Source organism: Aethina tumida, chromosome 6, assembly GCF_024364675.1.
Source record: "Aethina tumida isolate Nest 87 chromosome 6, icAetTumi1.1, whole genome shotgun sequence".
Classification (NCBI taxonomy): Eukaryota; Metazoa; Arthropoda; class Insecta; order Coleoptera; family Nitidulidae; genus Aethina; species Aethina tumida.
The window spans coordinates 14,960,820-14,976,612 of record NC_065440.1 but is presented as its reverse complement, the minus strand read 5'-3'; the positions used below and the strand labels follow the sequence as shown (position 1 = coordinate 14,976,612).

The 15,793-nt window shown below is 32.6% G+C and overlaps 1 protein-coding gene across 3 annotated transcripts; it reads left to right on the top strand.

The window, feature by feature from the left end:
• Positions 1 to 1,654: 1,654 nt before the first annotated feature.
• Positions 1,655 to 15,770, top strand: LOC109602644 (protein unc-93 homolog A). 3 transcript variants are annotated; one of them, XM_049968912.1, is made up of 10 exons: positions 1,655 to 1,761; positions 12,516 to 12,791; positions 12,848 to 12,944; positions 12,995 to 13,333; positions 13,388 to 13,566; positions 13,618 to 14,068; positions 14,129 to 14,310; positions 14,362 to 14,491; positions 14,679 to 14,816; positions 14,874 to 15,770. In XM_049968912.1, exons 2-10 carry the CDS (start codon positions 12,573 to 12,575, stop codon positions 15,098 to 15,100), a joined length of 1,962 nt encoding a protein of 653 aa, XP_049824869.1. In that variant the 5' UTR covers positions 1,655 to 1,761; positions 12,516 to 12,572; the 3' UTR covers positions 15,101 to 15,770. The 3 variants fall into 3 exon arrangements, with proteins under 3 accessions (XP_049824869.1, XP_019874625.2, XP_049824870.1); XM_020019066.2 differs by lacking the exon at positions 1,655 to 1,761 and adding an exon at positions 1,915 to 2,082; XM_049968913.1 differs by lacking the exon at positions 1,655 to 1,761 and having other exon boundaries at positions 11,368 to 12,791.
• The last annotated feature ends 23 nt before the right edge of the window (positions 15,771 to 15,793 follow it).

Genomic DNA, 15,793 nt, shown 5'->3' with positions numbered 1-15,793 from the left:
TTTATTAGTTAAAACAACTCAAGACTTTATTTTTCTCTGTTTTTAGTTTTAACTTTACAATCCTGCAATTTTCTGTAACATTAATTTATAGTTTTGACACTCCCGTACATTTTATGCATTCCTGAAACATCTAAGTTTTAAAAACTGCACATAAATAATTGTAGATGTTTCGTTCTAATGAATATTGAGTATTTTTAGTAGTTAAAACAACTCAAGACTTTATTTCTCTGTTATTAGTTTTAATCTTTCAATCCCTCAATTTTCTATAACATTAATTTATAATTTTAACATTTCTGCAAATGTGTTACATTCCTGAAACAACTAAGTTTTCAAAACTGCACCTAAATAATTGTAGATGTCTTGTCCTGAGGAATGTTGAGTATTTTTATTAGTTAAAACAACTCAGTACATTATTTCTCTGTTTTTAGTTTTAACTTTACAATCCCTGAATTTTCTGTAACATTAATTTATAGTTTTAACATTCCTGCAAACGTGTTATATACCTAAAACAACTCAAAACTATATTTTTAGTTTTCAGTTTTAACATTTCAATTCGTCATTTACACTTTTGAAACTCCTGCAAGTTTGTTAAATTCCTGCAAGACTTATAAACTGCATTAACAGTGAATTTTTATTAGTTTAAATAACTTTATTTAACCAGCGACAATATTTTGTTGTTTTTAGCTCCTGCAAGTTTGTTGAATTCCTGCCAGACTTATAAACTACATTTACAGCTACAGATGTTAAATTGTGACGGATTTTTATTAATTTAAACAACTCTATTACTCTACATTTGGTTAACAAACCCTCATACAACATTAATTTCCAGTTTTAATATTCCTGCAAATTGGTGACATTCCTGATACTCGTTCTTAAAAATGTACAGAAACAGTTCTAGACGTTTCCACTGCGACAATATTTCCATGTTTTTAGCTCCAATTTTTAACATCTTCCTTTTTCCATAAAATTAATTAATGTTTTTAACATTAGTTGTATTCCTGCAACACATGCACATAAATAGCTATAAATGTTTTGTCTTAATGGATGTTAATGACTTTTACTGGTTTACTGGTACTTCTCATTTATTTTCTTATTTTTTATCTTCTCTTGCAGGAACATATTTTTGCCCCGGGGGCGATTCAAATCTGGTGTCAATCTTGTGACGTGTTATTTAAATTCTATGAAGTTATAAATAAGTAATGTTTTCCGTAATTAACATAAATTTCGAATAACGGGCGTCGCAGATGATCATTTTTAAATAACAACACGTTTTATAACAATATTTATGACCCACTTCTCGACGAATTATGTTTTAATCATTTTATTAAATCCACGTTAGTTTGTTTTACTCGATTAATTGACCCGTCCTACAAAGTTTTTTTCCCCATTTCTGTTTTTCGCGTCGACTTCAAAAGTCCCAAGCGAAAACGACATCAAAGACACCGACGCAAATCGGCACGTCGTCCCCAACGAACCGCCGCCGCGCCGTCCGCCGCCGCCCCCGCCGTCCCCAGCATCCACCCCGTGGACCGGGATCGCCGGATCGCAGGCGTCGAATCGATTCGAGCCCCTCGCTACGTCGCGTGGCCCTGAACCAAATACGTTCAACCCTGAAAAACCGTCCGCGGGTGTTACAGGTGCCGGGGACGTCTGATCGTATATTTTTTCCATCCTCCCCGTTCCGTCGGAGGGTTGTTGTGCGTGAGGTGTGGTTGTGTGTGCACACGCCGTTCCGTCCGGATGGTGAACGAGCGGATCCAGGTAACTAGATGTGTGTGCGTTGTTTTGGGGCTGACGGTTCTTGGTCGTGGGGTCACACGTGTGCCCAAAAATCGATTTTCGGCGAGGTTTTTTTCGATTGTTCGTTGGTAATTGTATATGGTTAAGCGTGTGGCTTTTTGGCTAATTGTTTCGATGACAATTCGGTTGTACGTCGACGTTGCGGAACGACATTGAAGTCGCCGAGGTTTTTGGTGAAATTAAGTGAAGCATCAAATATTTGTTCTGGTTCCGGTTTCTCGATCGATTATTTTTTAAGGACAATATCCTAAAATCCCAACAATAATATTGCGTAATATTTATGTAAGTATTTATTTTTAAAAACACATAAAAACACGATAATTTAAATATTTTTAATGCAAGTGATGGAAATTTAATTATTGTATAATTTTCTTAATTTCTATTAAAGTAAAAATTTTAAAGAAATTCTATATAAAATGAAAAGATTGAGGATAAATTTGATTTTTTCTTAATAATACCATTTTCTAAATTATTCAGCAATTTTTAATTGTAAATAGTTTTTTAATTGATTAATTGATTATAATTATAATAAATTTGTATTTAAAGAATAAACAAACTGTATATTAAATAAATAAAAAATTTAAAAAAATTGAAAATATAAGGACAAATTATAATAAACAATGTTTCAAATGTATACTTAAAATTCTTATAAATTTTTAATTTATATTTAAAGAACAAAGAAGAGTTGATTTAACCAAATGAACTTTAATTTTTATTAAAATTTACATAAAATACTTAATTATTCTATAAAGAAAAAAGGATAAAAAACAATGTTTTTAATATTTAACTTAAAATTCTTGAAAATTTTTAATTTGTATTTAAAAACACAAAGAATTGATTTAGTCAATTTAATTTTTCTTAAAATTTATATAAAATATTTAATTTGTGTGTGTAGAACAAAGGATAATAAATAATGTTTTTACTATTAAACTTAAAATTCTTGAAAACTTTTAATTTGTGTTTGAAGACACAAAGAAGAGTAGATTTAGCCAAATGAACAATAACTTAACAATACTTTAATTTTTCATAAAATTTAAATAAAATGTTTAATTTGTGGATGAAGAACAAAGGATAATAAATAGTGTTTTTAGTATTAGACTTAAAATTCTTGAAAACTTTTAATTTGTGTTTGAAGACACAAAGAAAAGTTGATTTAACCAAATAAACAACAGTTTAGAAGCGCAAAAAACAAGAGAATATTTTAGATACTTTAATTTTTCGTAAAATTTAAATAAGATGTTTAATTTGTGGATGAAGAACAAAGGATAATAAATAATGTTTTTAGTATTAAACTTAAAATTCTTGAAAACTTTTAATTTGTGTTTGAAGACACAAAGAAAAGTTGATTTAACCAAATAAACAACAGCTTAGAAGCTCAAAAAACAAGAGAATATTTTAGATACTTTAATTTCTCGTATAATTTAAATAAGATGATTAATTTGTGGATTAAGAACAAAGGATAATAAATAGTGTTTTTAGTATTAAACTTAAAATTATTGAAAACTTTTAATTTGTGTTTGAAGACACAAAGCAGAGATGATTTAGCCAAATGAACAACAGCTTAGAAGCTCAAAAAACAAGAGAATATTTTAGATACTTTAATTTTTCATAAAATTTAAATAAAATGTTTAATTTGTGGATGAAGAACAAAGGATAATAAATAGTGTTTTTAGTATTAGACTTAAAATTCTTGAAAACTTTTAATTTGTGTTTGAAGACACAAAGAAGAGTTGATTTAGCCAAATGAACAACAGCTTAGAAGCTCAAAAAACAAGAGAATATTTTAGATACTTTAATTTTTCATAAAATTTAAATAAGATGTTTAATTTGTGGATGAAGAACAAAGGATAATAAATAATGTTTTTAGTATTAAACTTAAAATTCTTGAAAACTTTTAATTTGTGTTTGAAGACACAAAGAAAAGTTGATTTAACCAAATAAACAACAGCTTAGAAGCGCAAAAAACAAGAGAATATTTTAGATACTTTAATTTTTCGTAAAATTTAAATAAGATGTTTAATTTGTGGATGAAGAACAAAGGATAATAAATAATGTTTTTAGTATTAAACTTAAAATTCTTGAAAACTTTTAATTTGTGTTTGAAGACACAAATAAGAGTTGATTTAGCCAAATGAACAACAGCTTAGAAGCGCAAAAAACAAGAGAATATTTTAGATACTTTAATTTTTCATAAAATTTAAATAAGATGTTTAATTTGTGGATGAAGAACAAAGGATAATAAACAGTGTTTTTAGTATTAAATTTAAAATTCTTGAAAACTTTTAATTTGTGATTGAAGACACAAAGAAGAGTTGATTTAGCCAAATGAACAACAGCTTAGAAGCTCAAAAAACAAGAGAATATTTTAGATACTTTAATTTTTCGTAAAATTTAAATAAGATGTGGATGAAGAACAAAGGATAATAAATAATGTTTTTTGTATTAAACTTAAAATTCTTGAAAACTTTTAATTTGTGTTTGAAGACACAAATAAGAGTTGATTTAGCCAAATGAACAACAGCTTAGAAGCTCAAAAAACAAGAGAATATTTTAGATACTTTAATTTTTCATAAAATTTAAATAAAATGTTTAATTTGTGGATGAAGAACAAAGGATAATAAATAGTGTTTTTAGTATTAGACTTAAAATTCTTGAAAACTTTTAATTTGTGTTTGAAGACACAAAGAAGAGTTGATTTAGCCAAATGAACAACAGCTTAGAAGCTCAAAAAACAAGAGAATATTTTAGATACTTTAATTTTTCATAAAATTTAAATAAGATGTTTAATTTGTGGATGAAGAACAAAGAATAATATAAAATGTTTTTAGTATTAAACTTAAAATTCTTGAAAACTTTTAATTTGTTTGAAGACACAAAGAAGAGTGATTTAGCCGAATGAACAATAGTTTAGAAGCTCAAAAACAATATATTATTTTAGATGTTTTAATTTTTCGTAAAATTTAAATAAGATGTTTAATTTGTGGATGAAGAACAAAGGATAATAAATAGTGTTTTTAGTATTAAACTTAAAATTCTTGAAAACTTTTAATTTGTGTTTGAAGACACAAAGAAGAGTTGATTTAGCCAAATGAACAACAGCTTAGAAGCTCAAAAAACAAGAGAATATTTTAGATACTTTAATTTTTCGTAAAATTTAAATAAGATGTGGATGAAGAACAAAGGATAATAAATAATGTTTTTTGTATTAAACTTAAAATTCTTGAAAACTTTTAATTTGTGTTTGAAGACACAAATAAGAGTTGATTTAGCCAAATGAACAACAGCTTAGAAGCTCAAAAAACAAGAGAATATTTTAGATACTTTAATTTCTCGTATAATTTAAATAAGATGTTTAATTTGTGGATTAAGAACAAAGGATAAAAAATAGTGTTTTTAGTATTAAACTTAAAATTATTGAAAACTTTTAATTTGTGTTTGAAGACACAAAGCAGAGATGATTTAGCCAAATGAACAACAGCTTAGAAGCTCAAAAAACAAGAGAATATTTTAGATACTTTAATTTTTCATAAAATTTAAATAAAATGTTTAATTTGTGGATGAAGAACAAAGGATAATAAATAGTGTTTTTAGTATTAGACTTAAAATTCTTGAAAACTTTTAATTTGTGTTTGAAGACACAAAGAAGAGTTGATTTAGCCAAATGAACAACAGCTTAGAAGCTCAAAAAACAAGAGAATATTTTAGATACTTTAATTTTTCATAAAATTTAAATAAGATGTTTAATTTGTGGATGAAGAACAAAGAATAATATAAAATGTTTTTAGTATTAAACTTAAAATTCTTGAAAACTTTTAATTTGTTTGAAGACACAAAGAAGAGTGATTTAGCCGAATGAACAATAGTTTAGAAGCTCAAAAACAATATATTATTTTAGATGTTTTAATTTTTCGTAAAATTTAAATAAGATGTTTAATTTGTGGATGAAGAACAAAGGATAATAAATAGTGTTTTTAGTATTAAACTTAAAATTCTTGAAAACTTTTAATTTGTGTTTGAAGACACAAAGAAGAGTTGATTTAGCCAAATGAACAACAGCTTAGAAGCTCAAAAAACAAGAGAATATTTTAGATACTTTAATTTTTCATAAAATTTAAATAAGATGTTTAATTTGTGGATGAAGAACAAAGGATAATAAATAATGTTTTTAGTATTAAACTTAAAATTCTTGAAAACTTTTAATTTGTGTTTGAAGACACAAAGAAGAGTTGATTTAGCCAAATGAACAACAGCTTAGAAGCTCAAAAAACAAGAGAATATTTTAGATACTTTAATTTCTCGTATAATTTAAATAAGATGTTTAATTTGTGGATTAAGAACAAAGGATAATAAATAGTGTTTTTAGTATTAAACTTAAAATTATTGAAAAATTTTAATTTGTGTTTGAAGACACAAAGCAGAGATGATTTAGCCAAATGAACAACAGCTTAGAAGCTCAAAAAACAAGAGAATATTTTAGATACTTTAATTTTTCATAAAATTTAAATAAAATGTTTAATTTGTGGATGAAGAACAAAGGATAATAAATAGTGTTTTTAGTATTAGACTTAAAATTCTTGAAAACTTTTAATTTGTGTTTGAAGACACAAAGAAGAGTTGATTTAGCCAAATGAACAACAGCTTAGAAGCTCAAAAAACAAGAGAATATTTTAGATACTTTAATTTTTCATAAAATTTAAATAAGATGTTTAATTTGTGGATGAAGAACAAAGGATAATAAATAATGTTTTTAGTATTAAACTTAAAATTCTTGAAAACTTTTAATTTGTGTTTGAAGACACAAAGAAAAGTTGATTTAGCCAAATGAACAACAGCTTAGAAGCTCAAAAAACAAGAGAATATTTTAGATACTTTAATTTTTCATAAAATTTAAATAAGATGTTTAATTTGTGGATGAAGAACAAAGAATAATAAATAATGTTTTTAGTATTAAAATTAAAATTCTTGAAAACTTTTAATTTGTGTTTGAAGACACAAAGAAGAGTTGATTTAGCCAAATGAACAACAGCTTAAAAGCTCAAAAAAGAAGAGAATATTTTAGATACTTTAATATTCCGTAAAATTTAAATAAGGTGTTTAATTTGTGGATGAAGAACAAAGGATAATAAATAGTGTTTTTAGTATTAAACTTAAAATTCTTGTAAACTTTTAATTTATGTATGAAGATACAAAGAAAAGTTGATTTAACCAAATGAACAACAGCTTAGAAGCTCAAAAAACAAGATTTAACATAAAATTATTCAAAATTTTTAAATTATATTTGAAGATTTGAAGTATTAATTTAACTAAATGAACAACAGCTTAGAAAAAACTTCAGAGTATGGTATTATAAATGTTCACTCATTTGTCAAGTTTGTTAACAATTTAACATTATTTAAAATTTTTGTAGGCAAATGAGTAATATTATTTTAATACAAATGATTCCAAGAAGCAATAAAATATTTTTGATATTTCAGTTCAATGAAAAATCGTTCCACCAGAAATAAATAAGACATTAATTAATAAAATAAATGGTTTTATAAATATTTGAATGTGTGAATAATAATGAATGAAAACAATTATAAATAATTGTAAAATAAATTAAAATAAACAAAGAAGAACCTGAATAATGTTTATAATAATAAAGTGCAAGGAAGGTAAACAAATGCATTTTAACAATAACAATAAAACAAAAAAAGTGTTAAGTTAAAAGAAACAAATGATTAACACGGAACAACATTAACAATAACGTATTGTGTAAAATAACTCCGTTAACAAAATGTTAAAGATGAAATGAACCATTAGTTAGTCAATAATGCAAAACTTAATTGGAAATCTAACAACTTTGCATAAACAAATATTTCATCAGCCTCCATAATTCACAATGACGAACGATGCACATCCAGCATGACATAAACAAAGGGCAAACACTCAATTAAAATGTAATAAACCCAGTATCGTCGGTTAACACCGTTAATTAACACTCTTTAATTATATTCACATTAGGGAAACTCCGACTGACGTCGGCTAATTGAAAAATCCCTCCCCCGATTTATTTAAATCGTCATTTTCAATTTCCTGCGAACGTCGATCGTCCGATAAACGAACGAAAAATTGAAAATGCACAAACAAATTTAAACATCTCGCTTTCACACACTCACAAATTATCATACAAGTCGTTAACTTGCTCTTGGGGATTTCCCAAACGGGTTTTTCGTTTCTGTTTCTTATTTTTTTTATCGTCGTTGCACGGTCTGAAACGTTTCCTCAGGAATGCCCACCTTTCTATTTCAGCGTGTGCGTTCAATTAACGTTTTCCGTTTTAATTAATTTTCACGCCAACCTTTTCATATTCGAGCGCACACGTCACTGGCTGTTAAAGATATATTCGTTGTTGTTACGAACAACAACAGCCTTGGCACGTGAGAACTGCATTTTTCCTGCCCTTTTCAGTGGATTTGTGAAAGTCGTCCGGTTTAAACTGTCTCAATTGTTCGATATAATGATGAAGATTTCGTCTGAAACAAGACCAACCTGATTGTTAAGGAGACGTTCAATTAAAATCGGCACCACCCTCAAATTAAACATTCCAATTAGTAAGACCTTTAGGGCCCGTTAGGGCCAACGCACAATTAAAAAAGGTAAACCCCAACCTCGAGGAAGGAGCTCAACGTTAATTGGACCGCTGGAAAAGGAGACGAAGCACAAAGACAAATCAATCAATTAATCCGGCTTCCTGCGGACATAACTCCCAGCATCCGAAAGACAAATCCGTTACCAAGGCTGCGACCTACGAGGGGTCGTTGAAAATCGTCTCTGTCGATCAAAGTGTGGATCCACGGTCGGATCATCCGGTGGTCTGATGCTCGTCGCCTTTTTTTGCACACGTGAGTTCAAGGCGAGCCGCATTGATGATGTTGGAGAGAAAAAAAACAACAATGGACCAGCGACTGTGGCCCGAAGCGGACGGTTTTCTTTCGAGGCACGAGAATCTTTTCTTATTTATTGTGTCCACTTCAGTGACATATTAAACAAGATGGCGGAGCATGTAAAGTACAGTGGTCGGTGTCACCATCTGTGAAACGGTAGCGACAATACCACACTATCATTTTTGGTTTAAATTAATGATAAAAATAAACCATCAAACAATCGAACAAAAAACTAATAATAAAATGCAAATTGCAACGTGTAAACAAGTTGTAAAAATATCAACGCCACAAACAAAAAATTTTAAACAATTAATAATAAAAGAGCGAAGAATTTATGACGCATCAATTCCACAACATATCATTAAATCAACTTTAATTAATTTGTAGTTTCATTCATCGGAAAAAATAACACAATTAAAACTGACTTGCAAATATTTCCTCAAGTCGTCATTATTATTTAGTTATTTGTCCCCGCCTAATTTATGTGATTGTTGTTTCACCTTCCTAATTGTTTATCGAAGTCGTGTTTTAGTTAATATTGAAATTGAAAACACAGTTGTGAACCGTGTCGGATTAAAAAACTATCTGAAACTCTTCCGGTTGTAATCAATATTCAAATGGACAAGAAAACGGTTTTTCCTTTCTTAAATTTCAAGGAATCAGGATTTCGAAATTTAATTAATTATTCATTTGCAACCTTAGAAGCTGTCGTAACGATTTTGTGGTCACACTTTAATTTAAATGCGGTGATCGCCAGAAACATTTATTAATAAAGTTATTTACATGTGAATTACTTGGAAAACGGTAATTGATTTGAATTCCTTATTATTGGAAACCTTTTCTGTGTTGTCACAGTTTATGATCACTCAAGTTTTGTGCCGTGGGGTGAATGGGGAGCTGAAGGGGACTCTAAAACTGGGACATATAAAATGGTCTTGTGGGGTGTCGTTTTAGAGGTTGTCGAAGTCGAAGAATCCAATTTTACTGTTACTTTAATTGTAAAAAAAGATATTAACAATTAAATTGTGTTCACACAATGATTTATTATTATTATTTATTATAAATACATAAAAAATTAAAAATATTTAATATTAGACACGAGTTCATTAAGCCAAAAACTTAAAAAACACTGGTCTCAATTTAAAATTACTGATATTTAATACTAGAGAGTAAATAGGGGGGCTAAAGGGGGCTCAATTAGAGTCACAGATAAAATAGTCTTGTGGGGAGTCGTTTTACAGGTTGTCGAAGTCGGGGAATGCAATTTCACTGTTATTTTTATTGTAAAAATGATAATAACAAATAAATTGTCTTCACATAATGATTTATTATTATTATTTATGATAATTACATAAAAAATTACAAATATTCAATATTAGACATGAATTCATTAAGCCAAAAACTTAAAAAACACTAGTCTTAATTTAAAATTACATATATTTAATTCTAGGGGGTAAATGGGGTGCTAAAGGGGGCTCAATTACAGTCACAGATAAAATAGTCTTGTGGGGTGTCGTTTTGGAGGTTCTCGTAGTCGAGGAATGCAATTTCACTGTTATTTTAATTGTAAAAAAGGTATTAACAAATAAATTGTGTAGAGACAATGATTTATTATTATTATTTATGATAATTACTTAAAAAATTACAAATATTTAATTTTAGATATGAGTTCATTAAGCCAAAAATTTATAAAACACTAGTCGCAATTTAAAATTACTGATATTTAATATTAGAGGGTAAATAGGGGGGCTAAAGGGGGCACAATTACAGTAACAGATAAAATAGTCTTGTGGGGTGTCGTTTTGGAGGTTGTCGAAGTCAGGAAATGCAATTTCACTGTTATTTTAATTGTAAAAATGGTATTACAAATAAATTGTGTTCACATAATGATTTATTATTATTAGTTATGATAATTACATAAAAAATTAAAAATATTTAATATTAGACATGAGTTCATTAAGCCAAAAACTTAAGAAACACTAGTTGCAATTTAAAATTACTGATATTTAATTCTAGGGGGTAAATGGGAGGCTGAAGGGGGCTCAATTACTGTCAGAAATAAAATAGTCTTGTGGGGTGTCGTTTTAGGGGTTGTCGAAGTCGAGTAATACAATTTTATTGTTATTTTGATTGTGAAAAAGGTATTAACAAATAAATTATGTTCAAACAATGATTTATTATTATTATTTTTGATAAATACATAAAAAATTACAAATTTTAAATAACAAATATGAATTAATGATAAACAAAAACCCTTAAAACAGTCGTCGCCATTTAAAATTACTGATATTTAATTCTAGGGGGTAAATGGGGGGCTAAAAGGGGCTCAATTACAGTCACAGATAAAATAGTCTTGTGGGGTGTCGTTTTATAGATTGTGGAAGTCAAAAAATACATTTATTGTTATTTTAATTATAAAAAAGGTGTTAACGAATAAATTATATTCAGACAATGATTTATTATTAGTATTTGTGGTAAATACATAAAAAATTAAAAACATTCAATTATAGATATGAATTTATGAAAACCAATAAATTTTAAAACATAGCTAAAATTAAAATTAATTTGTTTAGCAGCGAGGGGTAAATGGGAGAATAAAGGGGTCGTCAATGTCTATTAATAAAAGGGGGTGGTGAAGGGGGCACTTCTGCCACCACAGCTAAAACATTCTTGTGACGTATCGTTTTAAGGGTATTCGAAGGTGAAGAACGCATTTCCGCCGTTCTTTCTCTCCTAAACCATCAATTGAAGGTGGTAAACAACTAAAACGCGTACAGGCATTGATTAATTACGGTTTAGAAGGGTACTTTTATTGCAGCACACGCGTTTTATTTATCGTCGGCCATGCTCTAGTTATTCTACGGTATTGTTCAGCCACTAACTGCGTTCCTGCAGATATCGACAGTGACATGTGTACCGGAACCGTCTGACATTGTCCAATGTTAAGGATTGTTATCTAAGTAAAAATATTGTTACGGGGGTCACGTCAAAAGTTGAAATTCGAGCAGGATTTACTGAATTACTTCTGCCGCTGGTTCTGGGAACCTTGAAACCGTCTAAGGTGTGCGTACCACCCAATCGTTTTCAGATCCTATTGATCGGACCGTAGAAAAAATGGTACACACCTCCGTATAATTTTTTTTTTTTAGTAGCAAGTGACGTAGTGAAGTATTTATGTTAATTGGACACCTTTCGTTGATTGTATGGTTTTTCTTGTCAGGTGTAATGAGTAATTTAAATGCCTTTATTATTCTTGACAGGTTCTGGCTCCTGGAAAATTTATGTTTAATTGTGTAATTGCTTGGAAATTTATTCAGTTAATCGTGGCGGAAAACTTTCGTCTTCGACGAAGAGGTTCAACCAAATTAAAACCAACAACAACAAAAACATCTGGTTTAACACTTCGAGTCAAGTTCAATGGCAAGTCCCCATGATGATGATGATGATGGTGGTACTTCTGCAAGCCAAATAGTTTGCCAATTAGGAGCAGCATTTTAGGCCACGCTTTTTTGTTGCCACAACTGCCCGTCAGGTACCATTGTCCGTTCGTCCGCGATCCAAAGAAACTGTGCGACCATCTGATCAAGATCATTGACATTGACTTTCAAATGGTACGCCCGCAGCAAGGTCAAAACGAGCGGGTGGAATCAGTCGATTTTTTCCTCTTCCAATTATTAAAAAGACCGAAGGTCAACTAACACGGAAAATAATTGTTCGCCGCAACCTTGCGACATATTTTCGGTACCACCGTCCTCCCACAATCGAATTGTAAAGGTGTTGCACTTCCAGCCCCGCCTGACAATGTCTCAACGATCACGAAAACACGACCGATAACCCGCAGCGAAAATGGGCAGCTTACCGAACCTCCACGAGCTCGACAGGAATGCCAGCTTCAAGCCCGGCCCCGCGTTGGGCCACCTGTGCGGCGGCTGCAACGGCGTCCTCACCACGGAGGAGAAGACCAAGATCCTGCACCGGTACTCGGGCCACGCCAGGATCACGAAGGCGATGAGCAACCCGCAGGAGTCCAATCGCATCATACACTGCGACGATGTGATGCTTGAAGTTAGTTTACTCATTCTCCATTGGTATTTCCACTGAAACTTCTCTGTGGGTTCCAGCACATGGCCACGTACTCGCCAATCAGCACCAAGTCCAGGTTCAACTTGCACGGGAACAACGCCAGCAGAAGGAGGGACTCCATGAACTCCTCCATAGGTGACCGTCAACTTATCTCCATACTTCAGCTTCTAGTTTAGTTGTTGTAGGTGCAACCTCGGTGAGGAGACTGTTGGCGGTTGTACGAGGTGGTAACAATCAAGCCAGAGCTAATTGCACGCCCATTTACACCAGGAGAGTCCTGATTTCCAACCTGGTGGTACTTTGTATGTCCCACATGTTGGCCACGGCTGCTTACTTGCCGTTTTTGGCCTTGCAAAGCAGCGTGTCCATTTGGACGGTACCTCTTGTAAACGAAGATGGAATTGATGTTAATCTTGGGTCCTTTATGATGTGCGGCGTCTACTTGATCGCCGCCCTTTTTGCTCTCATTGCTCCTTACGTGGTCAAGAGGATTGGGAGCAATCTAACCATTGTTATTTGTTACGGTACTACTGATGAATGAATTTGCTTCTAGTTGTGACTGTTTCTTTGTGTTTCAGGTGTGTTGGTCGTCTTTTATGTGGCTCACGTCTACCCACACTTGTATTTTGTGTTGCCGGCCAATATTTTGCTGGGCATTTGTTTGGGATTACTTTCAGGTGGTCACATTTCCTTCTTGCTGACCTTAAGTCATAGAATTACAGGTCTCTTCCACGATGAAGACGAGGAAAGCCGACAAGTAAGTCCATTAACCATCACAAATCACTTCTGTAACTTCCCCCCATTACAGGCTAGAAGAACTTGCGTGGTTAGAAGAGTAGCAAGAGCCTTCCAAGGTGCCCAGGACTTTGGACTCATCCTGGGCTCGATCCTGTCTGCCATTTTGATAACCTACACCGTTAATCTGAAGCACGACTCCATGTTCATGGTCCAAGAAGAAAACAGAACCATCTACGACCAATTTCGGAACTGCAACGCAACCTACAACCTGCCACACTGCAATATGACGCAGGAAATCATAATATCCATCCCGGAGTACTACGACATATTCTTAAACAAAATTTTCGACCAGACGTCAGACGGAAGGCTGTGCGGCTCTCAGGCTTGTCCCTTCATCTTCCAGGACCACCAGAACAACACCGCCGAGTACGTCACCGACAACTTCCGGGTGTTGTCCGTTAAGTCGGCCGAAATTTTAGTCGGGGTGTACGCCGGTTGTCTTCTGGCGGCTCTGTTGTTGGGTAACGCAACGTCCCGGGTGCGAGTCGGGCTTGTAAACAGGACGGTTTTTGTTGTTGCAGCTTTGCTAGGTCTGGACAAGATCAGGATGCTGATGTACCAGGACCCGATGGAACGGGGCGAGATCCTGGCCGCCTTCAGGTCGGCGAAGGAGGCGTTCGGCGACAAGAACCTGCAAATGGCCGCCCCCTTGGCCGTGTTCATCGGCATCGAGCAAGCCTTGATGTACGCCGACTTCAGCAAAGTAAGTCGGGAGCATAAATCGAAGCCCGAGTGATGAGTTTTGACGTTTCAGTCGTACGTGGTGTGCCAGCTGGACGTGCCGAGCGTGAACCTGGTGTTCTTGGCCATGGGGGTGCTGCAGTCCATCGCAGCCTGCACCTTGAGCATGCTCCTGAGGTCCATACGGAGGTACTACGTCGTAGGTGAGCGATCAAGATCGGCGTGTCGTGTTAGGACAGGTGGATTATTTAAATGCGACGAGTTTTTAACTGATTCGTGTAAAAAATACGTTTGCTTTTGTTGACACACTTTTTACGCGGCCTTGAATATTAAATGTTTTGTGACATGATAATTGTTCCCGAAGGTTTATGGGTTTTTTTCTTGTTTTAGCGGTGGGTTTCACTTTTCATTCGTGTCTGATATTGGTGCTGCTACTGTGGAAGCCGACCGAGGACGATCCGGCTCTTTTCTACGTCATCTCGGCCTCCTGGGGCGTGTGCAATGCCATCTGGGAGATGCTCAACTTCAGTAAGCTGTTTCTCAGCCATTTTTACCCGGCAATAACGTTATTTATTTATCTTCCAGCCCTTTTAACGGGTCTCTACTCGGACAACTGGGAGTCAGCCTTCGCCAACAGTTACTTCTATAGATTTTTGGGATTTTCAATAGCATTTTCAATGCACTCCCTGATGTGCAACTACTGGAAGTTCTACTTCTTAAGTTTCTTCATGCTGGGGTCGGTTCTGCCCTTCGCCTGGCTGGAGGTGAAGCTGGAGAACATGAGGAAGGAGAGGCACATCATCAGATTATGACCCAAGCTGAACATTTGGTGATCTTTGCGTTCTAACAGGGGTACATATCACATTGTCGCGAAGAAGTATTGACACACGTTGGAAGGTTAAATTTATTATAGTACTAAAAATTTGATGTTGTGTTCAGAGAAGTTGAGATCAAAGCTTTAAACAATGTATCGCCCCGGTCACGAGGGCTTATCCTCTGTTTAGATTAGATTAGATGTGATATATTTTTGATTTTGGACAACACACAAAAACCAAAACAAAACCAGACTGGTGTCGGTCGAAAATCATTTTGATTTTTGATGATATGAAATATATACAATCACTTTTAAGAAACATCTCTAGTCGGACGTAGAAAGTAACTTTTATAAAGTAAGTAAATTACTACTCTATTGTAAATTGTGTTCTCCGTGGATTTAGTAAGTGAATTGTTAAATCTTAGCAGGACGTAGGCTTAAATAGTAAGCTTGCTGCAAATTTCCCCACCAGGAAGACTTGATCAACTGTTTTTTCTGATTAATTAATCTAGAACAAGTAGGGCGTTGCAGCAAGCTTTCAGGATGTAATTTATTGGTAAAATTCTCTGTGATTTTTGTAAATAATTAAACAAAATGGGTTGTTATAACACCCTAGTGTCCTTATATATAACATATAATTGTTTATAATAAACTAATTGATTGTAAAACGTTGTTTCATTAAAAATAAATA